This window comes from Amia ocellicauda, chromosome 11, assembly GCF_036373705.1.
Source record: "Amia ocellicauda isolate fAmiCal2 chromosome 11, fAmiCal2.hap1, whole genome shotgun sequence".
In the NCBI taxonomy this organism is placed as follows: Eukaryota; Metazoa; Chordata; class Actinopteri; order Amiiformes; family Amiidae; genus Amia; species Amia ocellicauda.
The window spans coordinates 26350327-26377629 of record NC_089860.1 but is presented as its reverse complement, the minus strand read 5'-3'; the positions used below and the strand labels follow the sequence as shown (position 1 = coordinate 26377629).

At 45.1% G+C, this 27303-nt stretch overlaps 1 protein-coding gene across 8 annotated transcripts; it reads left to right on the top strand.

Annotated features, from left to right (window-relative positions):
• Nucleotides 1-27303, top strand: nfyc (nuclear transcription factor Y, gamma). Of its 8 annotated transcripts, none has more exons than XM_066717217.1 (11): nucleotides 1-22; nucleotides 18703-18812; nucleotides 19170-19238; nucleotides 19733-19846; nucleotides 20331-20426; nucleotides 21823-21996; nucleotides 22722-22799; nucleotides 23143-23295; nucleotides 23774-23881; nucleotides 24363-24422; nucleotides 24557-27303. In XM_066717217.1, exons 1-11 carry the CDS (start codon nucleotides 16-18, stop codon nucleotides 24677-24679), a joined length of 1092 nt encoding a protein of 363 aa, XP_066573314.1. In that variant the 5' UTR covers nucleotides 1-15; the 3' UTR covers nucleotides 24680-27303. The 8 variants fall into 8 exon arrangements, with proteins under 8 accessions (XP_066573314.1, XP_066573313.1, XP_066573320.1 ...); XM_066717216.1 differs by having other exon boundaries at nucleotides 19167-19238; XM_066717220.1 differs by lacking the exon at nucleotides 1-22 and adding an exon at nucleotides 2715-2837.

The following is a 27303-nucleotide window of genomic DNA, read 5'->3' as shown; positions in this document are numbered from 1 at the left end:
AGGCTGTTTGCATTCATGTTTGGTAAGACCCACGGTGTGACAGTATATGGTTCAAGTTTTTAGGAAACGTATGTCACATTCTGCTGGTACAGCTTGTATCCCCTGTGATCCCAGAAGGGTTGTTTATGCTTTTTGTTTATAGCAAAAGAGAGATTTTGCTTTTAAATGGGGTTTGTGTAATACTGGTGCTCCCCGAAATCACGGTAGCTGTCCTGGTCAGTCTGTATGCCTGTTGTACCGATTATTTATTGAAGCTAGAGTATTGCTTGTATTTATTCCTGTTCTTGCTGATGTATGATTTTTTTTTTACGCTGTATGATATGGGTTAGTTTGTGTACACGTGTGTGTGTGTATATATATATATATATACCTGTGGCTCAAGGCAAACAGCCAGTGGATTAAAACTTAATCTCTGTAAACTGCTGCTAATTTGTATATGGTTGTTATTATTGCTAACGCCTTTAGACGGTGTGCGGTTGGTGTTATTAATGTGCATTGCGGCTTGATGTACTCGATTTTGTTTAATTATAAATAATACATCTGTATTTACTTATTTCATTCCAACTTTGCTTGACTTCCACGTTATTACTGGTCTTGTGATTTACCAAAGAACCTCTGCAACAATATGTGGAATATAAATACACTACTTTTAAATTGTCGCGCTGTGTTAATACTAATGAATATTGATCAAGAGGCTGTGGGGGGGGGCTACATGTGTCTTTGGCCATGAACTGGTTTAATTTATTAAATGTAGTGAGAACATCAAGAGTCTTGTTCTCTTGCAAGATCTTAACATTATTACTCCTCACTTGCGCTAGATCAACTTTGCATAGTGGATCGTGATACCAATTATGTTGCTTTTGCTTTTCGTACGAATATGATCAATCATTGATTTTTACAATCGCCCAGAATCAACGGTAACCCTCCAAATCCCATTCCACCGCACAATCAAACACGCTACGTCTCCCTGTAATCCTTTGGTGGGTGGGGGTATCCAGCCAAATTGTGGACAGCAAAGGGGTCCCTGGGTCACAAAGTTTGGGAACCCCTGATCTAGAGAAAGGGAGACGTGAAAGTGACAGCGATGCGGCAGCCCCCGAGGGGTATGGGGGGGGGGGCGATTTTAGATTATTATTTTTTTACTACGAATTTACCGTGCTTTTACCCCCCCACCATGTTTTTCCTCTGCTACACCATATTACACTTTACCATACATTACTATGATGCACCACACTGCACTTTACCATATTTAACCATATATTTACCATGGTAAACTATACATCACCACGTGTTAACCATGCTGCACCGCACTACATCCTACTGTATTTTTACCGCAGCACAATCTTCCAGGGAACAAAAGCATTACTCAGGTTTGGCCATGGCCCCTTATGACACTTCTTAAGCTTCGTCTTTTCCCTGTTGAGATGTAATTTGCATATTATAGTTTGATATAAAAACCGCTTAATTACTATCGAGACTATTTCCAATAAATACATAGTATACATATTAAGGTATTAATACTGAAATATCATGAACATACCTACAATTATACTACAGCTATTAACCAATTGAAATGTACTATTGCAGATTCACACTTCTAACCTTGAAAAAACGATCACCTGCATATAACCATAACATACATGTACAATATTATGCAAAAAGTAGTCGCATGCAAAGTATCTTCAGATACTTTATATTCGCACTTATTTCCATAATTATTTATGCTAGTGTTATTGTACAAAGAACATCGATTTTAAATAAATGTATGCATTTAAAATATAATATTATACATGCATAAACGAGTAGAGCATTTCGACTGGTCTGGTTTACTTATTTGTAGCTGTTTGCAAACCTGCAGTTTCTGAATCGGAGGTTTTCTCTTGCAGTACAGCGCCGTCTAGTGTGCCTATGTACTTAAAACAATTCACAAGATTGTAATGCAAACGGGAAAACGTAACCAATGGAGATATATATTTGAGCAGGATGAGACCAAAATCGAGTGATTTATGTAACCAGGTCTGTCATACGTGACATAAGTGATAGTAAGTTAACCACAAGGAGGTTAGTGACAGTAGTATAAAAGCAAGTAGACTGTTAGTATGCCGTCTTCTGTTCTTGGGAATGGCATTTTGAAAACTTAATAACTGAATTATATCGGAAATGTATTTATTGTCTGTATTTCATAGTTATGTAATTTATATATTAAAATAGTTTTGATAGTATCATTGTTTGGTTTCAGTGTACTATCAACAACTGTGTTTACTCTGGAATCTAAAACGGGGGTAGATAAATCGATGTACACCACACTACATGTTAATTTGTTTCCATGGTATACCAAACCACACGTTACCACAATATTACTACGTTTTTACTAATTGTACACCACACTACACTTTTACCTTTTTTTTTTTTTTTTTAATAATGTTATTGCCATGGTACACCACACTACACTTTGCCACATTTTGGTATGTCTAGCCCAAAAACTGTGTGCGGAGTGGGTGAAGAACGGAACAATACACAAGATAAGTACACTGCAAGTTCTCACATGTGCACAAGTGCTCAAACTTTACGTACGCCGCAATGGCGACTACTACATAATAATTCCGTAACACTGTAGTGACCATATTAATCCATTGAACACGTGACCACTATTCTCCTCCCTCATTGGTTAAAGCAGGATTTGTCACTGGTCTAGGCGCGACCTACTTCCGTTCGGGGAGAAGTTGTCAAAACGTCCACTGTGCGGCGGCCATCTTGTTTCCCATCCCCGTTTAAATAAAATAAATAATAACCGGAGGTGGACTTCAGTGCGAAATCGTAAAAAAACTAAACATCTGGTGAGTAATGTTACCCCGCATGTTTGGGGTGCTTGGAATAATTTTCAAGAAAGCGGAACGTGTTTATTCTGGTGTGGGAATTGTTGGGCGCATTTTTCCAGAGTATTAATTTCAGTATTGTCGATTGTTTGTGAGATGAACAGAGGCGCCATTTCCCTCCTTGCACTCTGAGGCGCTTATTGGTGGCAGGCTTTGAGGAGTGCAAGGCGGTCGGGAAACTGTCCCGCTGTGGTCGCCATCTTGGCTCCGGCACTTGTGTAGCTTTCTTATGGATCCCTCGCCCCTGGATCGGAGCCGCAATGGCGTGAGTTTCACAGCCACGTCGAGTCTTGAAACCTTGATTGGTGGATGGGGTCCGAGGTTTGATTGGTCTGAAGGACATATCCAAACTTAATCTTTATTGGTTAGAGTCGCTTTCCACAGGTTTTGCAAATGTTTTTAGGGAAAGTTGCCTTTGATAACCGACCTGCCTGTGGTTTTAGGAAGGCGAGTGACTGTTCAACGCTCAGTTTTGGACAGATATGTTGCATTTTCCCAAAACACCCGCTTCTCTGCTCTAGAAAACGGTTTGGATAATGTTACCGCGTTAAATAACCATAACGACAATGCACACGAAGACGATTGCACCATTTATGTCGAGTGTCCAATGTGTCCGCATATATGTATAAACCAGTGATGTGGTTTGAAAGCTTCTTTTAACTTATTCCTTTAATCAAAATGACCTGAGCAAAAACTGGGCACAGCGTTATATTCGTATCCCGTGGTGTTGTAACAAAGCAAGGGGTGCAGTGGGGTGCAAATCCTCCGCAAATACTGGTGCTGTTCTTCTAGCGATGCAAGATATTGTGGCGGCATTTAGTCGACATGCATGTAATACAGGGAGGATGATCTCCAGCAGGTTCGCTTCGGAGGTGAACCGTCACGAACAAAGGACTCGATTGTTGCGCCGTAAAGATGCTTTTGTTTGATATACAGCAATAAATAGTATATCAAGGGCTCCATCAGTTCTGTGTTGAATCTGTTTTATAATCTACTTATTTGGCTACGTGTCCCACCCCGGGCCATTTGACCTTTAAGTATTTAAATGTAAGCTAGCCCAGGGGCTGCGCACCGTGTGCCCTGTGCCCGGGTCACCAGCACAGTTTCAATGCACCCAGTATTGAAGGCGGCGATTTGCGTCCCAGTTGCTCAATTCCACTCTCCTGGTATTTGGCTTCATCACTTCACACACCGGAGCAAAGCGCAGCGGCCCGGGCAGGGTCTCGGGAGAAGGCCTTCCTTGAGTAGGAGGTTCCGGGTTCAGCCCCCAGCTCAACCGCCCCGCTGTGAGCCACTTTCTGTATTGTATTTTGTTCTAATATACTGTGAAGAGATGAATGTTTTCTAGTATTATAATTAGACTTGCAGTGGACGCACCAAGAAAGCTTACCCATACTGTATTACATTTGTCATACACTGCATATATCTGCGAGTGCCTGTATGTATTATACACAGACAAGTATTCACACTATATAATGTACATGGTAGGGGAGATAGTAATTTGGCCCCTGATCTCATCCCATACCATGTCTCATCTGTCAGTGTAATAGAGCTGAATAATCCTTAGGTGTTCAGTTTATTACCCTTCCGTCACAGGGAAACCAGCACAGTGCTGATGCGTTGGCTCTAGCAAACAGCATCCACCTCCCCATTACATATACTGTGACTTGGGCTGTGATTGTGGCAGAGTTGGAAAATGTAATGAGTAAGCTTGAGGATAGCAAAGATGAATAAAGATATGTACGAACACAAATGTGTTGAGTTGACTTGCCTGTATTCGATGCTTTTGCTCTCGGTCAGGGAGCTGTTTCAGGATGGGAGTGGGGATGGGCCACCCGTCTTGTGATTTAGCCCCTTCGCAAAAGAGTGCTTTCTGTTTCTCTGTGCATTGTGATTTTTGTGCCTTCTGACTTAAAGGATGCAGGTACATGAAAATTGAATCCCGCCCACATAGTATTTAATTTGGACAAAACCCTGTTCTTTTTTTTTTTTTTCTTCCATTGTGCCAAACCCCTCAGTCTGTCAGTCTGGCCACAATGGCAGTATACACCAGTAATCATTTTAAATTAACATGCAAAAAGTATTAATTATATATAAAAAAAAAAAGTATTGCCTGGAGATAACCATTGTGGACCATCTGTTACCATCCCAGTATTGCTTAGTGAGGATAATACAGGGGAACGACTCATCAGATCTAGCTTTTGAAACGGAGAAACCTTTTCATAAAACTAAGCAATTTCCCTGTTTGCAGATTTAAAACAAACAAGCATTTTTATTTTATTTGACTGGAGCCAGTGATGCATGATCACCAAGAAAGGGGAAAAAGCATCCGTGCATAGTAGCAAATGGTTTAGCTTCTCCATCAGAAGAAAAGATTTAAACCCTGATTCAACTAACGAATGGAGCCTCTGTCCAGCAGACTAATGCAAGTACTGCACTGGGATATTAGTACATTACTGTAATAATAAAGATCTGTGCTCATTAAACAGTTTGGCACATGCTTAACAATAGTATTAATTTTAGTTCCTAGGTTTGTAAAAGTACAGTATAATCTCTAAACTTTATTGTATAGGAACACTTTAGTAGGCAGTATTTTTTGTGTTCAAGCAAGGTTCCTGGCTGAGCTTGCAGTTTGCGTTGACCTATCTCTGATTCCGTTCAGGATTTAGATTATCTTCGATCAAGTTTCCACTCGGCATGTCTGAATCTCCATCCCAGGACCGAAGGGATTGCACTCTCCTGACCTCTTTTTCATCCTGGGAATTATTGTGCTCTCTCTGTTCTTTAAACTATTTCTACTCCAGCAATATTTGTTTGCATGCTTCTTTATTGATTTTTATTGTTTTTTTCTGTTTTTGTAGCCCAAATCTGAACAGGACTTTAAATGTAGTTGAGCAAGTGTGAGTTATATACTTGAGTACAGGACTTCCTCCCAAAACAAAACACTAGGCTTGTGTCCTGGTCTCTTTCTTTGCATTAAGAATCATGGCTGCAGTAGCTTGTTTTCCCCAGGCTGTTGCTTTATTTCTCTGTATATTGTAGCAATTGACCTGTTTAGGGTGTTTTTTTTTTTTTTTTTTTGTTTTTTCCTCCCCCCCCCCCCCCCTTTTCTTCTCTCTGTTACAACAACATGGTAAAATGTCAATCTGACTGGTTGTCTTGGTGAGTGGTGTCTGTTGGAGTCCAAAAGTGTACTCCCTCTAAGATTCCTGTCATATCATCATTTGTATACATTGAAACAAACAAAAGTTGTGTAGTTTTTTAATACAGGGTGAAAATGAGTAATTTCTACCTCTTTCTGAGTGAATCTACATTAAGGTCATTTTTGTCTTGAACAACATGCATAGTTTTTATTTATTTAAGGCCTTTTTTTAATGCAGCAGCGCAGGAACACTATTTTGGATAAGTAAACTCTGCTGAAAGTGTGACCATGCTAACTTAATTACATTGTAGCAAAACAAAAACAACATACTGGTATCCGTTTTATTACTTGACTGATATTTGTTCATGTTGCCTATTGACAACCCTGCTAAAGATGGTTTTGGTTATTATCAATGTTATGTACAGTTTTTTGCACTTTTTAGCAGGCTTTGGGATAATGACAACTCTGTGGCTGCCAAGCAGTTGTTAAAATAAACCGCACCTCCAGCAATTTATTTTGGTGGCTCAGTCTGTGGCTGTGGGTCACCTAATCTTGTTACACAGACTCTTATGTAATTGCACATAACATCTCCTCTGTAATCCTGCTGCTCTTTGACCCAGACACTGTCAGTGGGCTTGATGGGCACATGCAGTGATGGGTCCCTGCAGGATTCAGAGTCCTGTAACAGTCCTTGTCACACCTTTTCTCTAAATTCAGGGATTGGGCAACACTTTACTATAATCCCAGATGACACCCAATGGACCACTCATCGCTTGCCTATAGTATAATCCTATATGACACCCCCCGTACCCATTTGAGTTCACTCTGGGCCAATGGGCTGATTGTGAGCTGCTTGTGAGGTGGGAGGTTGGTAGGTGCTGCAAACGAGGTAATTTCCACAGTGATGCTGTGTAACCATGTGGATGGGTGAGAAGATTTGCGTTTGGATTTAGAACCACTGTTATACAGGCCATTGAACAGAGTTTAGGAATTGGTCTGGTTCTGTTGGCTCAGTCTTCACCTCTGGAGCTTAGGGGCCAAGTCTGGTTTGGGTAGCAGATCCAGCAGCAAGGCCGATGGTCTCCCGGCAGAGTAACTTCCCCCCTGCAGGGCCAGTGCCGATTAGTCTGTGGGCCAAAAGTGTGACATGTCTGTATTGTCAGGGATGCTGTATGCTGGTACCATAATTAACATCAGTCACCCTTGAGCTGCTTTCAGTGTTTTTACTGTTTGTGGTAGTTACCGTTGTCACAACTGATTTGGACCATGCATCTATATTTGCTGTGGTTTGATCTAACGCTGAATTATTTACTCTCTCCCTGTCCCTTTGCTTTTCTTCGGTTCAGCGGTAGTCTTTTGCCTTCACTGCGCGTTTTAAAAACATGTGAACTGCTCTCTGTGTAGTAATCTACATTTAACAGGGTTTGGTGTGCTAGTGTGTTTCTGGCCTTGTGCTTGCCAGTGACCCACCTGCATTGTACTGCCCTGGTGAATCCCCCTTTGCCTGGTGTCTCGCTCAGGTACAGCAGAGTCTGTTTGCATTGCAAAGTCTCAGGAACTAGGCAGCTGGCGGGAAGGGGTGACCTTGTGCGATTCAGGGACACAGCACTGCTCTCTTCCCTGCCACAGCCTGAAACGTTAATTACTACAGTCTGCCGCAGCCTGCGACTGTGTTACCGAGCACACTGATTCACTGGCCGTGGGCTTTACATCAGCACTGTGGTGATGATGTTGAGATGCTGAGCACTACCCCCCCCCCCCCAACCCATTTCTGCCTAGTATCTTAAATGGTGTGCATATGAACGAAGTGGCTTGATATGTGAGGGCAGTGGAATAAGCCTTAGGACCATTCTTGCCTTTCTGATTGCTGCTCTGTGTCTTGCATTTAGGACACAAACTGTATGCGCCTCCTGTCTGTCTGTCTGTCTGTATGCAGAAAAGCTGTTGCACTTTGGGGGTTTATTTTACTGGTCCCCCCCTAAACAAAAGTAATCGATTTTTTTTTTTTAATAATAAATAAATAACAGTACTATATGGCATGTTCTACAGTACAGTGTTTTCCTTCTGGTTCCTGTCTGCCACAGACTGTATAGCCCTAGTTAAAACCCCAATAGAAGCAGGTCTGGTTCCTGTATCCCATTGCCATTGTGTCTGCCGTAACTGTGGAGTTCTAGTCCCTGTTAGACCTGCAGGGATGCCTTGTCAATGGCTGTTCAGGGTCAGGAGGTGATCCAAGGAATGAGAAGGGGTGTGATTTACCTGGAGGGACAGGGAGAGTAAGAGTGTCTGTGAGAGACAAAGGGGAGAGGGGAACCCCTGAAACCCTTTTGCCTCTACTTCTCTCTCACCAGGTGTATCAGTTTCTCGATTGCGCTATGTATGGGCAGAAACAGAGTGAACAATTGGGTAATACTCCTGAGTAATGCTGGTGTCAAGCCATGAAGGATCTAGCTGGACTGATAAACCGATTTTAGGTGGACTAAACTAAAACTGTGGTCACAGGTTCAGGATTAGTTACTGGGATCACTGGCTAAAACTGAAGCAGCTACAGCTAATGAAGTGGTGAAGGTTGAGTGTCTTTTACAGGACTTGTGGTCTGTGAAGTTTGTGTAACTCCCCAATTTTCACACAGCAACACTACTTGCCTGTGACAGCCATCAGTGCATAGCTAGGCTGTCCTCTCCCTTCCTGTCTGCACAGGAATGTTTGTTTTCTTTACCGGCCACAGAGCTGAAGGGGGCAGCTCTGTTTTTCTGCTGGATAATATTTAACCAAGCAGGGAGAGCCCCCCTTACACGGAGAACACACAAACACACAGGAACAGGGAGACATGCACATACAGGCCGATCTAGAGAAATGCAGACCGAGACCTATGGAGAGACGCACGGAGTCATAATAATAATAATAATTTATTAATAATAATATTATTATTATTATGCATTTAATTTTCTGACCCCTTAATCCAAGGTGACATCGTTAGTGTTATTGTAAAAATATAAATGTACCATTGTAATCTAGGAGGTGCAAAAAGTGACTGTCTGAAAGTGTGTATCAGTTAGTGCTGCAGTGGAAGTCAGTTCTGTCAATGTTGAATCTGCTGTCTTTAAATCATGTGGCTGCTCAATGCATCATAATACAGACTGCTTTATTGACCAATCACAGCAGGCAGGGTTGTGTGCATCAGCAGGCTGTTGGCCAATCGGCAGGTCAGGGGGGTGGGATTCAAAAATATATTTAGTTTGACATTGTAATTAATAAGGGAACAGTTCACAATGTTTCAGTTTTCTGTATTTCTCTTTAAAAGTGGGAGGGAAGAAGAGGCAAACTTGGCTTGGAGACAGACAAGGGAGTGGAGTTTTACACCGTAAAACTGTTTTAGTTTTTATTCTTGCTTCAATTACTTTCTCTTCTATCTTCACACTATTTTTTCCCCTCCCTCCCTCTTTCTCTCCTCCTGACCCCTATCCTGCTGCTCAAGGTAACTTTAAAACAGGAAGTTGGCTGCTGGTGAAAGGGGGTTGGGTAAAAAGCGGGTAGGGGGGGCAGGGCTGAGGTGATTGGCAGCCTGAGCAGCCAATGGCTGGGTATGTCTCTGCTCTCTCATTGGGCTGGGTGGCCGGTGAAAAGGAGGGATTAGGAGAGGTGGGGTTGAGGTATCATGTAGCACACTAGGTTGATTAAAGGGAAAGGAGACAGATCTGCTGTGGAGTCTGTACTGTACTGTACTGCTCTGCTACTGTTTTTTTTTTTTTTCCTTCTCTTCTCCCTTCCTTTTGAGAAACAGGGGTCAAGTGAAAGGCAAACGCACAGTCCTTGTTTGTGCTTTGTTTTACTTTTTTTGTTTTGTTATTCTTAATTTTATTTCATTTATTCGAGACGTATATTTAATTTTTTCATCGAGAACTCTGCAGAGTTATTGGAGAGGGGAGTGAGTGTGAGTGTGAGTGTGTGTGTGTGTGTGTGGAGCTGTGCCGGGCAGTGGAGGGGAGGGGAAGAGGAGAGAAGAGGGAAGGGGGGGCCATGGAGGGGGTTCGGGGGTGGGTTATGATTGCTCGGCTGCAGGCTTTCCAGTCCAGGCACCGAGCGAGCAGCTCTCTGTGCGCCACCTTTTGTTTGTTCCCGGATTGGGGTAGAGCACAGCTCGCCTCCTGCTCTGTCTTCCCTTGCCCAAGGAGACCATTACAGTGCAATGCAGGCTTGGCGGCAGCAGTGGGAGCAGCAGCAGGACAGCTGGTAAGTTTACACCACAGACCTGAGACGGGAGCTTAGAAAATACTTTGACAGAGAGTGAGAGAGAGGGGGCAGAAATACAAGTACACAGGACATGGGGATGCAAGTACTGTACAATATAGTACAGGGTTTGTGTTGCTCTTTCAAGGGGGCAGCAAACTCATTCAATAAGGCTGACTGAACAAATGGGATGCTTTTTCCAGTCCCAAGTTTACCTTCCCTCTCTTTAGCTTTCCCCTTCCCTTCTGTTCAAGTAGGAGTGCAGGGTCGGTGTGTTGTGTGGTCCGTGTTGTTCACCCTTCCTCCCCCCGTGCAGAAGGTGGTGAGCTGTCAGGGTGTCCTTCGTTTGTTTCCATAGCACGGTGCCACAGAACTCGTCGTAAACACTTGCCGGACGGACAGAAAACCCAGATGCTGATCTGTCTGTTCGATCTGTCCATGAGTGTATTTTATTTACTTTCCTAGGGGGCAGTTGGAGAAGGAAATTGCATAGAGGAAAGAGAACCTGAAGATTAAATCAAAACATAATTCCATGAGGTGTTGTATGGAGATGAATATTCGTCTAAATTTAGAAACTCCACGGGGATTGTGTTGTTTCAAGGGTATCTGTGTACAGTGCTGGTGATTTTTTCATGTGGCAAGTGAAAGTGGGAAGACTAATGCAAACTTCCAGATGGCTTCCTAGCAGGAAACTTAACTGGTCATCTTACTATTTCCTTATTGATCATTGTTAGTCCTTAATATGATGTTTAAACCACTCCAGCTGAATCCTTGTAGGGCTGAGGGAGGTTTTGGTTTTGTTAGTTTGTGGATTTTGTGTATTACTGCTTAGGATATGTGCCCAGTGTGGTCACCTCTCTGCTCCTGTGCTTCACACAACATGCAGGCTAGGCCTTTGGAGGAGGAGGGAGAAAAAAAACAAGTGAGAGCATATGTTTACACTACTTCTGTGCTTTGGTAGTGGGGTAATCATACGAGTGTGACAGTGATGAATTGAGGAATTTGAGAGTGGTGTAATAAAGTACCTTCTCTGGCACCGTGAACCCCCCGAACTCCCGAAGTTACAGGTTCCGACTGTTCATTTGTGAAAGGGGCATACCCCGGGGTAGTGCTGGAGGACTGCCTGCTGTTTGTTCCCTTCATAGATTTTTTTTTTTTTTGCTTCGACTTCTGCAAGATGAGACCCAACCCACCCCTAGCTAGCTAGCTTGCTCGAGATTTCACTCCAGGGGGGAGGAATCTTATTTGACTAGATTTATAGTTTTCTTTTTAGCAACAGAATTGAAAGTTTCCCCGTTTGTTGGCAGTGGCTGTCAATATGGAGTCTGAGCACAGTGCAAGATTCCTAAAAATAGCCCGTCCGTGTTGCACTCTGCCAGCTCCCAAAGCTGGTCAGTGTAGTGGAGACGAGTGTTTTGCATGTTGTTTGAATGTTCAACTGTAGTGCACTGTTCTAAAGTGCCAGTGAGGATTCCGATAAACATCTTGCTCTCATCTCAGTCACATGGGGCCAACCTTTTTGTATCTGTTCTTGCCTGTCAAGTGACCCTCCCTCTGTAGGTTTGGCTGCAGAATTTAGAAAAGAAAAGAAAGGGTAGAAACATGGAATCCTGACACCAACATGAAAGGTTTTACAGGGACTGCTGTTCGTTCTTGTTTGTTGCGTCGTCCTCCCCTCCACCCCCTTCTAGAATTGTATTTTGTTTGGTTTGTGACGGTCCTTTGCAAACACGGGATGAAGGTCATGGGAACGCAAGGTTTTGTTTCTGCAGTCGATTGCGACCATGGTGAACACCAGGGAACAGATCTCGCGTTCCCTCTCTCCTTTTCTCATCTCTCTCGCCCTCTCTCACTCCCTCTGTGTCTCTTGCAGCTGTCCTGTCCTTCCAGGGTACAGAGCAAGAGATGGCATGTGAGAGTGAGAGGCCATCAGTTTTAGCCTTTAGTACTCTGCTCTTTGTGGCGTGAGTGTTTATGAAAAGGTTTGAGAGAGAGGGAAAGAAGGAGTGAGTCTGTTTGACCAGTCCACTGATTACTGTGTAGTGCCACAGTGAAAGTTGGAAAAAGCCAGGCCTTTCTCCCTGTCCCAGCTCTAAAGAGTGACCTTGAGATTACAAACTGCTTCCTGGAGTTCTTGTGCAGAGACTGAGGCAAGGGCAGAGTTTTCAACGGAGAAATCCCTCAACCCAGTCTTGCATGCAGACACCGCAATAGTACAGGGAAGTCCCCCAGTGACAGGAGCCTTCAGAGCAGACCGTGGTCTTGCTAAAATAATGCGCTGACCTGGCCTGTCCCGTCAGGTGCCGTACAAGATGTGTCCGTTTCTCCTTCCCAATGTGCCATTTTCTTTCTTTTTTGTTTTGCTTTGGTTTCTTGCCCTCATGCGATTGGCTTCGCTACAGCATCGTATCGGTAGTGAGAGGGGCCTGTTCTGCTGAGCGCTGTCGCTTTCCTACAACGGTAACCTTGACTGGATGTTTTGTGTTTTCTGTTTTCAGCAGCTTAACATTCGAGGTTTCTCGGCTCATATTGAATGCATTGTTTTTAAGGCCACATTAAAATCAGTTTCCCTCTGCACTACAAATGTAATTATTGCAGGGAGAGAAAATAATGTTTAAAAAATAAATAAATTCATAACTGATTTTCCCCTTTCATGTTTCATGTTTTTATTTCACAGATGTAAATTTACAAAAGAATGCTTATCCTGTTTGTACTAGAGCGCAGTGGCTCTTACAGTGGTGAAGCTCCTGAGCTCTCGAGTCCTGAAAGGAACAAGGGAAACGCCAGGCAGTGGCTGTTTTGCTTGTTTATTAATGTGAAGTTCTGTCCGCAGTAGGGCTGGACTTGTGTGGGGGGTTTAACTATACTGGAGGATTTCCATTAAGCGAGGTTAATGTGTCCTGATAGTCAGGCTTCTGTACAGAAAAGAGCTTGCTAGTGGGGCTGGAATTCACGACTTGCCTTCAAGGGTTGGTGGGCTGGTGGTTGAAGGGGCAAGAAGATGGCTGCTGTAGTGTAGTGGGTCTTTCCAGGACCAGGGCTGGAGACCCTGCTGTACTGTACTGTGTTCACTTTTCTTTTAGTCTAATTGCAAATCACCTGCAAGAAATGTAGGGCTATATGAAATCCATTTTATTTTGAAATTTCTGGTTTTAATTTTTTCTGACATCCGAAAAACACTGTGGAGAGGGTGGAGGGTTGTCTGATTTTACGTGCTTGATAAGTTTGTACTATTTTTACGACATTCAAGCACCCATTTTTATTCATATAGTTGTTGGAAACGGAGAAGCATTAAGATGTGAGCAGATCATTTCCCCACAGAACAGGATTTTAAATGCCCATTTAAAGCCCAAAACTGTCGTATTTGTAAAAAGACTAACTATACATAAACTACGGTATACCTTTCTTATATATAGGCTAATGCATTGTTTTGCGCTATAAATGGAAGACAATTGCATTTTTTTGCCGCTCTGCCAAGAAACCCCAATCAGGAGTTCGGCATTGACTTCACAAGTGAACACAAAAGATCTCATAAATAAGGTGATTTAACATTTCTTAAAAAGTAAAAAGGATTTTCTCCGATCAGAATTCTGTGGTTGGGGCTCACTGCACTCCAACAGCTTTTCACATGCCGTCGAAGTCGCAATGTGCTTTACCAAGAAACGCAGTTTTAAAAACTAGGTCTGAACCCACAGTCTACAAAATGAGCAGAACATTCTAACAACAAAACAAAAAGCCTGGAAGGAAGAGGGACAGACACTGGCTATATTTGAAACTGCATACTATCTATACTACACATACTACATATCAACATTTCAATATTACTGACATGTTATGTACGTGTAGTATGTGATGTCAAATACAGTGTCTTCATTGCACCGCTGCCCTCCTTGCCAGCTGCAGAGAAGAATGTATTTCTAACAAATGTATTGATTTAATTTTGCTTAAATTACTTGTTTGTCGAGTTGTATACATAGTAGTAGTAGTAGTAGTAGTAGTAGTAGTAATAATAATGGTAGTATTATTAATTACATGCATACATACCAATTGTTGTGATGGGACAGACTGGTGGCATCAAATTCAACTTGTGAGTGTCATGTTATAATGTAAAAAAAAAAAAAAAAAAAATGTAATTACTCATAATGAAATATGATTTTAGTAGGAGTTATTTGTCCACATACGGTGTCCTTTCTTTACTTGATACACAAACGTATGTATTGTATGACTGTACAGGATGAAAATGTTGATTCTTATCCTACCAAGACCCACCATTATAACTTCAGTAATTGGCTGTTTTCACTCAATCGATATGAATGAAGCGGTGCGGGAGGGGGGCAACGCTTTTCCATCTCTTTTACAGGTGGCTGAAAGTTGCTAAAATAGATTTTTCATGCATTACAAGTTTCTTGAGTCTTCGTATTATACAAACACTGTACTGTTTATTTGTTTTAATATATATATGTTCTTTAAACTGACTTTGTAATGTGTTTGAATGCCTGATTTCTGTTTTTACACTGAATTCTGCGATTCCATTCGTGGATTTCATGTAGCCATAGAAATGTGTTCATACTTGGCACATATACAAACATGAACAGCACACATACAAACACAAATACATCTGCACATGTACACAAAGGCACAAAGTATACATATACAAACACTCTGCACACAAATACACATGATATGTGAGCGAACACATGCACACAATACGTGCGTACATGCACTCACACCAACGCACAATATGTGCACTAACGTACACCATATACACACAATGCTTTGTTGCTTTCTCTTTTTCGCTCATAGATTTAAGATTTGAAATTAAAATCGCACTCCTTTTCTCATGTTTTATTTTTGGTTTCTTGAGGTGATAAAAGTTCAGTCATCCTCAATTACCAGCTCCCTATCTTGCCTTATCCCTTGTGTATCAGTTCAACTGAAAGCAGCTAGCAGTGATAAACCTTGAACTGGTTACTGCTGGAGGTAGCCCATGTATTATATAGGTGGGTGTTGGGGGCAGAGAGAGTGCTGGGCATTATCTAGGAAATGGTCTATTGATAAAGTAAATGTAATTGATTTACAGCAGAGGCTGGCAACTCAGATTGTGGAGTATCGCAGCAGTATCTGACTGTCTGTGGTATTCTTTCCACCTGCTCTCCAACCTCGCCTCCCCTTGTACTTTGTTGTCTTGTCTTTTCTGTCTTTGGTACTATGGCTGTCCTGCATGATGCACAGGGCACCTATTTCTTATTTGGCTGATATTTACTGCTAACTACTGTTACCGTTCCAGGGTGCTATTTTTGCTGTGATTAGTTTGGTTGTAGAAGGAGCTCTCTGTCCACAGAGAGCTTTTGATTGAAAGGGAGCACGTCACCCTCCTGTTTTCTTATTCTAAATTAACCAGATCATCCATTCCTGCCACTTGCCTAATGTGTGAATAATGAGGTGTTCGACAGTCTTCACAAGGTGACGGACACTACTGTGATTCTGTTCGTGTCACAGAGAAGGAGGGGGAAAAAAAAAAAAAAAAAAAGGCTTTCCGGTGGTCTCTGTGGCATGTGAGAATCAACGTGGTGTGAGGAAAGGAACTGCTTTTGAAGTTTTTGGTTTTAGACTTGGTTGTGGACAAGCCCTTGTCGCCAGTTTGATTCAATTTGTTTTTGCTTTGCTGGACAACTTTTGCCCACTCCAGAGAGGCTGTTGCTGTGGAGTCAGGCCTCCACACACTGGTCCAATACTGCTGCGATGCCACTTTATGTGTGACAATTAATATCCCACTGTCTCTATTAGGACCCCAGCTCTCAGCCTTGTCCGTAGCTTTGGATGAAGTAATATCAAGTTCTGGTGGTTTGAAAACTGATTTAATTGCTTATCTGCAGTGATTTTAAATCAAAACTTTTAAAGGCATTTGGGGTGGGCAGAAAAAACAAATCAGTCAGGAATGCGGGTGTCGCTGCCCACCAAGATCTACTGAATGTCTGTGTTCCTGGTTGTGTGTGTGTCCCACCTAAAGTAGACTGGGATTGGTTCTCAGTTCCCATGATTTTCCTGGAAATTGCTCCGATTTGGAATGATGGAACGTTGGGAGAACTTCTTGGCTGTGATTTTAATCTCCACGGGGAAACTGTCAGCCAGCACTTGACAGCACCAGCTGGTCTGTTTCAAGTGTAATTCTTGATTTATTTATCTTGCAATCCTCTCTCCTCTCCTTCATAGTCTTCTCTCTGTGGGTACAGAAATTGCCATGTCACCTCAGCCTCATTTGTATTGGTAATTAGCCAGATTTTCTGTTTATTCATTCATTTATTTTTTAATGTTGCTCACCAAATCATTTAATTATCGGCCTTATGTCGAGAGCACAAACTGGGACGTTTGCTCCCTCGCATACACATAGTATGCACACACAGCACGGTTCAGAACCCAGTTAGCGGTGCCCCCAAGTAAAGGCACGGCGTTGCATGGAGGCACAGTGCACACAAGGTCTGCTTTACCCTTCCACCTGGGCTGCTGATTTGTTTTAATTGAACTCATTGTCTTTCCATAGCCAGGTTGTAACGCGCGTCTAGTGCAGGTTGGTGATTTAAGTAGACCAGTAAGCCCATGCCGCTCTGTGGTCCTGGAGGAGTCCAGAGTTACACTGCCTGGGGCCAAGACCACATAAAGTCCATGATGACATCAGTGAAGAGACTCCACTGCTTAGAGGGAAACCAAGGGACGCCTAACGTCCAGGCGTAGGCTAGAGTGCAAGCATAGGAACAAAACTGAGGAATTGGATAATCATTACAAGACGGACGATTTCGCTAACCGGCTTGGGTAGGTGTCACGACTGCCTGCTTTTATAGGAACAGAGACTGTTGAATGCTGTTACTTTTTACACAGGAATCACAGCAGCACCGCAACCTTCTCAGTGGGGGTTTGGGTGGGGCAGCAGGCAGAGGGCACTGTAGGGTACATCATGGCTGTATGCTACACAGTATTGTGGCTCTGCAGGAAGTGGAGCGAGAGTCTTCCTTCTATTACAACATCAGGAAGGTTCGAAAGCAGGGGAGACCATGTGACCCAGTCATTCTTGTGCTGCAGCTGCAGGCACCTGGTGATGCAGGAATCAGAGTCTTGGACACTGCTCCGAACGTGCTACGGACTCGGATGTCCACCTGCGAATGCTCTTGGGAAGGCTGTGGTGGTTTAGTTAAGAACATCGACCCAGCATCAACCCGGGAAATGATTCACAGGAACTGGTTTAGACATTAGCAGAGAGGGGCTGGGGCACACAGGCAGTTGCTCTTCAAGGAGGTGTAAACTAAGTGGATTGTTGACTAATTGTGTCTGGACATTAGATTTTGTCTCAGAAATAGTTTTGAATACATTTTGTTGTCCTCTTATGGACAGGAACATTGTGTGTTTCAGAAGGGGGTGGATTCTGACCAGGTCTTGCCACTTCCCTCAAAGGCAGAAAACTGCAGGGGGATATGTTTTGTAACCGAACACTGGAGCCTACAGAATATTAGTGGAGTGCCAGTCAAGATCCACACGCTCCCCCACCCCTTCCTGTTTTCATCTCTGAGCAATTTATCAACCACAGTCTTTACAGCTCTCTCTCTGGAGCTGAATCAGCGGCTCGGGTAGGGACAAAATATGTATATAATTGTTAAATAAGTACATTTTCAAATCGTCCCCTAGATAACATTGTTTCAAATGAAGGGTGTAAATATTGCCCACTCAAACTGTACATCTGAGAGACTCGCAGCCTTCCCTGGCACTCCCCTTGTAATCTGTACCCCTGTTTTTTTTTTTGTTTTTTTTTTTTCTTGTCTGAAATGTAACTTCTGGGAGAGTGCTTAGCTGGCACCGATGCACTCGGACAAGCTCGGGCAGGCTGTGTCGATGGGCTTGCAGGATTCTTTGCATGCCGTAGTAAAAAAAACTGAACGCGGCTCCACTACTTCAAGGCCCGTTGAAGGCTACAGAGACCCTTTTTTGTTTCATTTTACTTTTTGTGCTTTGGGTTTTGATTAGTTTGTTGGTTTGTATGTGTTTTTTTTTGTTTTTTTTTGGTGTGTGCAGATTCCTTGCTATGTTTTTGCATGGCTGGGGAGAACTGCACAGTGTCCCAGTGGGGGATTTATTTATTTTTCTCCTTTGTTTCCCCTCATTAATTAAATGCAGATTCACTTAATCCTGTTGAAAAGCTGGGGGGGGGAGTAACGATTAACGGCCAGGTGTGTCCGTGCATATTTATGCATTTCTCCTTGTTTGTGTATGTGTGTGTCTATAGTGAAAGCTGTGGTGGGGAGTACATGTGGGGGAGAGGGTACTGGATGTGCTGCTGTGTTTGAGTTAAGTCCTGGACATGGTTGATTTTGTTCCTCATCTCTCCCTTCTCTCCTCTCTGCCTCTCCTCATCTCCCTCCTCTCCTTTTCCTCCCTGCCTCTCTCCCTCGTCTCCGCTGTCTCCAGGTGTCAGGATGTCAGCGGAGAGCGCGTTTGGAGCGGCGGGCAGTGATGCCCAGCAGAGCCTGCAGTCCTTCTGGCCTCGTGTGATGGACGAGATCAGGAACCTCACTGTGGTGGGTCACACTGCCTGCAGCGCTGGCCCTAGTCACACAGCAGACACAACTACCATCCGCTTAGAACCCAGAGAGCATCTCCCACCACCCTGAATTTAATGCAATGAAGACAAATTATCTTTGTAAATATTATTCTTCTACATATTATAATGACATTGAGTATCCGTGTGCCTGAGACCCTTTTCAGTGGAATAAAAGGCAGTCACTGTATAGCCTTGCTGCCACATCGCAGCGGTGCCACTAAGGGGTCGTTTCAGAGTCGGTAGTGGTGTTGCTCAGGGGTCATTTCGGGCTCAGTAGTGGTGTTGCGCAGGGGTCGTGTCGGGGTTGGTAATGTACTCCCCTGTGTTTCAGAAGGACTTTCGTGTTCAGGAGCTTCCTCTGGCTCGCATCAAGAAAATCATGAAGCTAGATGAGGATGTGAAGGTAGGATGGGGCTTCTTCCTCGGGGGCTGACATGCATTTCATTTGTATCGGTCTATTTATCAGTCTTCATTTGGTTTTCCTTTCCCCACCCAAGCTTTTGAAATGTGGTGGGCCCCCGGTTTGCACATCCTGAAAATGGCTGACTATGGCTGGGGTGCAATTTTCACGTTGTACAGTATGTGTGCATTGGGAGGGTGCGAAGGGGGGGGGGGGTGTGTTATATCTTATATCATTGTAAATGATGCAAAGCACAAAACGTGTAACTTTCCTGTCTTTGTTTATCATTTATCTAAGTTTCCCTTCCCTTCTTGTAAGTGCAGTCACACAGGACAAATGGTGGATCAGGTACAGGTAGAGGAGGATTCGAAAACTGGCATTTCATTTGTAACCCTGGGCCAAGAAATGGTCGGTAATGGCTCTCCCGCCTGTCTCTCTGAATGTCTGTGTTTCTTATGTCTGTCTCTTTGTACCCTTTGTGCATCTACGTGCTGTAGATGATCAGTGCTGAAGCCCCAGTCCTGTTTGCAAAGGCCGCTCAGATCTTCATCACAGAGCTGACACTGCGAGCCTGGATCCACACGGAGGACAACAAGCGCCGGACACTGCAGGTACCCTAGGCTACCACTCTCCACTCCTTGTCCATTCCTCCCCTATCCTGGTTGGCCCTGTGCTCCGCGGAGGCCCTTCTCCAGGGAGGAGCAGAGGCCCGTGGCGCTCGACTGTTACTCATGCTGCTAAAAATAAGCGCGTGTGCGGTATACTTGGGAACGACAATGGGGAGTCTTTAGATTAAATATCCTGTGGAAAATACCAGTAGGGGAGTGGGTGGAGGGGGGGGCCCATCTATTTTAAGCCGGCTAGTGCCAGCGTTGGGTCGATGCGCTCTGGTGCAGGAGGGCAAGAGAGGAGGCGACATCCCAACGGCAGCTCTTTCATTTCATTGTGTACTCTTTCTTCCTCTTCTACTTCCTCCATTTCCTTCTTTTACTTCCTCTTCTTCCCTTCCTTTTTCTCTTCCTCGAACGTATTCTGAATTTCTCCAGTGAAAATTGTTATTTATAGTTTATTTCTATATGTATTTTTTCCCCCCAGAGAAATGATATCGCAATGGCCATCACCAAGTTTGACCAGTTTGATTTCCTGATTGACATTGTTCCCAGAGACGAGCTGAAACCTCCAAAACGACAGGTAAGGGCAATTAATCAATTAGACATAAATACCACCCCCCCCCCCCACACACACACACACACACACACACAAAATTTAAGATTAAACAGTGAACCCTTATTTTCTCAGACAAAATGTCTTAACGACTGGTTTAAGCCATTACTAAGAGATGTCCTACAGCCTGAGATCTGAGGGGCAGCCTGGTCCTGGCCTCTGAGTTTTCAGTGGACTTTCCCAGCTCCTTCAACACCCGGCCACACTCAGAGCTGATAGTAGGCAGTGGCTCAGCCTGGATTAGGGCAATAATGATCTCAGTTAGGGGGCCAAGAGCTCGGGGTGGAACCAAAACCTGGAGACACCCCTCCTGAGACCATGCCTGGGGATCCCTGTGTGGTCTAGTCGCCTAGTCCAGGGGTGGCTAACCCTGGTCCTGGAGAGCCGCAGGGTCTACAGGCTTTTGTTCTATCCAGATCATAACTGTTTAATTGAACCAATTGTGGGTCTTAATTGGGCAAAATGGACCTCTGACGAAAAACTTTCCCCCCCACCCTGCCACGACGACGACGACAATTCTACTCTTACCACAGAGCGAGAGACCCAGCCAGGACACTGCAGTCACTGGGTGCATGTCTGCCTCTGGTAGCTAGGGGGTGCTGTAAACATCCTTGACTGGAAGCTGTGTGGAGATCAGAGGGCTTTCAGTCGGATGTTTGCAGCGTCCGGCTGCCACGCCGACGGACTGTGGACAAACAAATGAAATCCCAACAAAAATACGTCTTGCTTCACCCCTCGCTTGCCTGTCCACAATACGCACGTGCAGCCCGGGTACAGTGCCGGTGCTTGCGACAGCCGAGATGAAAGCAGCAGAGGTGTGACTGTCTCCACAGCTTCTCCCCTCTTGTCCGGTGGGGGTGGGGTGTAAATGCGGGTTGGTAGTGGGCCTGTTCGGAGGACTCCTGCGCTCTTGGGGGTGTAAACATCCTACACTCTCAGCTGTGACCTCTGGGAGCTGGGAGAGGGGTGTTTACGCTCTTTGCCGCAGACAATGCTGCGATGATCTTAGGGGTCAGGGTGTCATGGGTCAAAGGTTATGGGGCAATATTAGAAGGCTTGGGTGGGGTTCGGGCTATGTCCCAGTTCTCGATTGCTAACCTGGTGAAATTCACAGGTACCTTCTTCAGCTCCTCAGTATGGGCTTTTATTCGTACGTATGGGGTGGACTCTGTCATCTGTTTAGGTGCAAGTGACGAGCTCAGGGGGGCAATGGACAGATTTCCTGGTCTCGGAGAGAGTGCAGCATCCCTGCTCTAGACCAACACGCATGACTGCAAAATGCACTTCTCGGAGTGCGCCGTCTCTGTCTCTCTCTGCTCATGTGCGTTTGTGATGGTGTGTCTGTGTGTGTGTGTGTGCACAGGAGGAGGTGCGGCAGTCTGTGGCACCGGCGGAGCCTGTGCAGTATTACTTCACGCTGGCGCAGCAGCCCGGAACGGTGCAAGTCCAGGGGCAGCAGCAGGGCCAGCAGGCCAACGCATCAACCACCACCCTGCAGCCTGGACAGATCATCATCGCACAGCCCCAGCAAGGACAGGTGAGGCCCCCCCTCTTCCACCCCCCCCAACCCTACACTACTAAGGGTTTAGTGCACTCGCACATTGCCCAGGGTCACAGCCAGACTGGGAGGTGCCTTGGAGTGAAGCAGGTTTTATTTAAAGGTAAGCGTTCTTTGGCAGATTAAAGCATACTGCAGTGATAGGCCTGGCTGTGCCGTCTCTGTCGATCTTGGCTGCAGCTGCATAGTTTAATGTCTACATTTTTCTTCTTTCCCTACTTTGCACTGTTTCTACCTCGGCCAGTCACTCTTCTGTTCGTGGCCTTGGCTGTGGCCATTTACAGACATGACGGACTGCGTTAAATATAAGCTATTTTTTTTTGCAAAATGTTTTTTCTTTTCCATTGTGTTAAGGGATCACAGCAGGCTCAGCCGGTGTGGAATGAGAGCAGCCGCCAAACCACTGACTTACTTACTCTCTTTTGTCAAACTAGAGCAATCGCTGCTTACTTCATTCCTGCACTCATTTTACACATTAGGCTTTCCCATGCAGCTTTAATCAGTGCCGGAGCCATTTTCTATTAATGAGCTGCTTCTCTGGCCTACAGCAGGAGCCTGACCAAGACACTCCCTCTGTCTCTTTGTGCGTCTCTCTCGTCTGTGTGAGTTTTTCCTCTATCTCTGTCTGTCTGTCTGTTTCTGTCTGTGCTTGCGTTTGCCTGCTTGTGCTTGCAGTAAAGCCTCTTCTGTTGCCGTGTTTGTAGGTGTTGCAGGGGACCACTGTGCAGCAGCTGCAGCAGGTGCAAGTGGCACAGTCCCAAGCCACAGCCTCGTCCATCACGGTAAAGACCTCGCAGATAGACAGACGGACACACACGGGGCTCCAGGCCTTATTTCGATTAGCAGCTTTTAGATCCACTCCAGGGCAGGAGGGGTTAGCACCAGTGCTCGGGGAAGGGCGGGGGAGTGGGGAGGGCGAGGGAGGGAGGTTGTGACTTTCCAGCTGAGCTTTTTAATCATGTCACCATTTTTACAATATTTGCTCAGCTGGAATGGGTTTTTAATCTGCTGCATGTTTTATTGTCTGACATTAACGAGATCTAAATACCAGCCTGCAGCTCACCACTGCGATTTTGTTTTCTCATCTCTGTGTCCTGTCTCTCTCTCTGTCCTGTCTGTGCCCAGAGTGCCCCGGTCACTATGCAGGTGGGGGAGGGGCAGCAGGTGCAGATCGTGCAGGCTGCGCAGGGGCAGGGGCAGGGCCAGGCTACCACCGGCCAGACCATGCAGGTCATGCAGCAGATCATCACCAACACCGGGGAGATCCAGCAGATCCCGGTGAGAGACGCGGCCCCCATGTCGTGCCCCCTTGTCTCCCCACTGCACTGGGTCGGCACTGCACCGGAGCCTGAGGGGGCCAGGGTTATGTGAGCTGCACTGTAACTGAAAGAGAAATGATTATAGACTGTATAGAGGTCAGGAGTATTGACATGTTTATGCTATGCACCATGCTGCGTCATACACTGGGTCAGAGCCAGATTGGTGCTGCACTGTAAGGGAAAGAGATCATATGAATGGACGGTACAGTACAGAGTGTCCAAATCCTTATTTACTGCATACACTGTGTGGATAATTGCAAGGTAGTTAATAAACATGGTCCATCAGTTGTAGTGTACAATATGCTCATTCTCATTATCAGTATTTGTTTCATCAACATTTATTAAAAGCAATTTTTATGTTGTATCTTTTGCGTTATTTGCATGTTACTGACGAGTGTCTTGTGGCTGTGTCTCCCCCTGGTGGCATGTGCCCACAGGTGCAGCTCAACACCGGGCAGCTGCAGTACATACGGCTGGCCCAGCCCGTGTCCGGGACGCAGGTCGTCCAGGGGCAGATCCAGACCCTAGCCACCAGCGGACAGCAGGTACGCACCCCACATCCGCCTCTCTGGGGCTACCCCTGCAGAACCGAGCAGTGGGGTCTCCACAGGTCCGGCCCTGAGCCCAGCTTCTTGGGGAGGCCACACTGCCTTCTGGGTTTTATTTTGGTGGCCCACATCTGTTCAACTTAACTGATCGGACTCCGACTTTGGGGTTACATCAGGTCAGTTGGCCCCTCTCTCACCTGTTCGATGTGTTCAGGGCTTTGTACGAGTGACATTTTTCACAAGATAATCGGTACAGGGATGTCTGGAAATGCTGTTCTGTGATTGGCTGGTTTCTCATACCTGATTTATACTGAGGTTAATGGGGCAGTGTTGAGTTTCTGGGCCATGTGGACCTCTGCACTGTGGAATCTGTCGATTTGAAGGAGAGCTCGCCTGTTGTGTGCTAGGTGGTGTGAAATGTGCTGGTGCTGGCTCTGGAGGGGAGCGCTGCAGTGCTGATGCTGTTGTTTGTGTGCAGATCTCGCAGACGGAGGTGCAGCAGGGCCAGCAGCAGTTCAGCCAGTTCAGTGATGGACAGGTGAGTGCAGCACAGACCCGCCCCACACTGCCAGCTCTCTTGTCTGCATCTGTCTTTTTCTTTCTTGTTGTGTAAATGTCTGCCTTTGTGAGAACCGTGCAATAACTCCTCCCTCTCTCTCCCTCTGAGTACAGCAGCTGTACCAGATCCAGCAGGTGACGATGCCAGCGGGGCAGGAGCTCAGTCAGCCCATGTTCATTCAGTCTACCGGCCAGAGTGCAGATGGCCAGGTCACCACGCAGGTCAGCGCTGACTGAGGTCCACACGGTGCCAATGCTGAAGGCTGAACCGCAGGAGCTTGCAATAACAGACTGGTCCAAAAACAGAGTCCACCCATTTGTCTCCTCTCTCGTTCGCTTTCTTGGCCAATCCCTTTTAATACCTGTCCACACTCTCCCGTCCTGTCATTCTCCTTCCCAGTCACTCTGTTTATCCCTCTCCCTCCCTCCCCTTCACACACTGCCTCACCCATCCATCCATCCCTCTCTCTCTCTCTGATCTTCTCACTGTGTTCGTGTGCTTTATTTTTTTGGTCTGACTTTGAGTTTCTTTAAATATTGTATTTCTTTAAATGTCCACTGGTAATGGGTACAGGATGCCTTTTTGAGGTGGAAGAACTTTGAACTGAGTTTTTAGCCCATCCAAGACCAGGGATCCAGTGGAGTTCTGTGTATATACACACACGCACATCCAGCTCCCTCCCTCCCCTTGATACTGCATCTGACCTCTCGCTGTCAGGGCTTCTCGCCTCGCCTCCGGGTCATGGAGAGCTACAGCACAGCAGCGCCCAACACCATTCAAACTGTCCCCCCAAACCCAGGGATGGTTTAGTGCCAATAAAAATGACATTATATTTATTAGGTTTTTTTTTATGATTAGCGTTTCTCTTCACCAAGGATACTGGAGGAGGTTCTCTGACTTGGGGCTGCCAGTATACGAGTGTCAGTAGAGTAGAAATCTTCTCATTTATATGTATGTATTTTGTTGTTGTTGGGTGGGTGGGTCGGGGGGTTTGATAGGGCTTTGTTAGTTACCTTCAGTTTTTAATCCTGGTTTTCATTGTCCTTACAAGAAAGGAAAGGAAAAAATAAAAACGTAATGACACGCTTCTCTGCAGATGTAAACAGTCCGATTTCTGATGTTGACAGGTTTAACTTACTGAAACTGTGAATTTCAGGGTAAAACACACAAAACGCCTGCAGATTGTAAAGATAGTGTTTCTTTCTTTTGATCTGAAACCTGATCTGTGGCAGCTCATTTAAACCATTAAGAATGACTAACTTCTCTATGGTTTTATTTTTGAAATACTACATTTTGGAAGAAAGTAGGACACATAGATGTACACATTATATATAATAAAAACCCATGTGTCATACTAATCTACTATGCAGTGTGTTTGTTTTCCAACTGCTGACTGAGGCACAGTGTCCTCTTGGCCTCAGATTTTAAACCCATCCAGATAAAGATTAATCGAAAGTAAAATGTTGCCTGCATTAGTTGTATCGGACGTAACACACGTGCTACAAGCAATTTGTGACTTTTTTTTTTTTGTTTTTCCTTCCACGCTGGTGGTTTTCATTTTTATAGATTTTATTTAAAAAAATGTTGCAGTTAACTTTTTTTCTACTGCTGACTAAGCAACATTTGACATCTGCACATTGTTGTTTTCCTTGTTCTTCTCGGTTTCTTGCGGTGCCCTTTAACTGAAGTTTAATGCTCTCCTGCAGAAGGAATCAGGTGTTGAAATCCGCCTTCCTGCTGGGATTGCGGTTGGTAGGGGAGTGTGTCCGTGTGACGTGGAAGCGAGACCCCAGGGACAGTTATGAAGCATGTGTAGGTGTGATGGGTGGGGTTAGCCTGGCAGGGGAGGCGAGGGGGGTGGGAGATATTACCCCACATGAGCAGTGCAGTGTGGTTGTTTTAAGGTACGCTAATGGAGGTGGGCCTAGAGCCATGGCATTTTTCTATATATTTTTTTTTGTATTTGTCTAATTTTAAGCTGTAAATATATGGGGGGTGAGGAAGAAAGTCTGTCTGGATCATTCTCAGATCAGGATACTGCCACACCTTCCTTTTTTGCTCTCCCCATTCTCTCTCTCAAAACCCCTTGGTCTCCACAGGGATGGTCGGTCGGTCAGTCCTGGTGCTGGAGAGCCGTGCAGTTTTATAGCCTAACTGTCATTTTAAGTGTTGCCTGCCCCGCCCCTCTATCCCGCCTCCTGGTTTTTGTTCCTGCGCCATCTCGGTCAGACCCTTAATCAACCTAAATTCTTGAATCACGTTTCTAGTATGACGGTCGAGTCTTTTGCAGTTCCCAGCCTAAAACATGACTTAGATTTCATGACACCTGCTGCCTGCCAGCAGTGAAGCGGCACACGACCCGCCCAGCCAGGCAGGCCCGATGAGGCCTAAGCGGAGAGCCCCGGGTCGGGACGAAAGCCAGTGGGCAGCGACACCCTCGCTCGAGACCCTGGCGGTAGAGTGGGAGGAGTTGGAGCAGGACGGTTTCTGGAAACGCTGATTTGAAGTCAATGGATCAGTCACTGCGGTCCAGATTTCCCTCCCTGCCTCCGATTTGTTTAAAGGCCCAGATGAAGCCTCCAGGATGTGCTCTCCAGCCATGCCTCTCCACCCATTTTATAATGTTGATATTTGTATTAAATGTCTTGTATTTTTTTTTTTCTCCACTTTTGGATCTCCCACTTTTTTTTCTAAATTGTACCTATAATTATTTTTGTATCATTGTTTTGCATGTAGTTTAAACTGCCAGCATGAAATGCAATAGATCTTTATATGCATTGTTTCACTGTCTACTAAGTATCCCAGCTTTTTTTTTTTCTTCCCCCTTTTTCATTTGGGAGAAAATAAAAGGCAAAAAGAA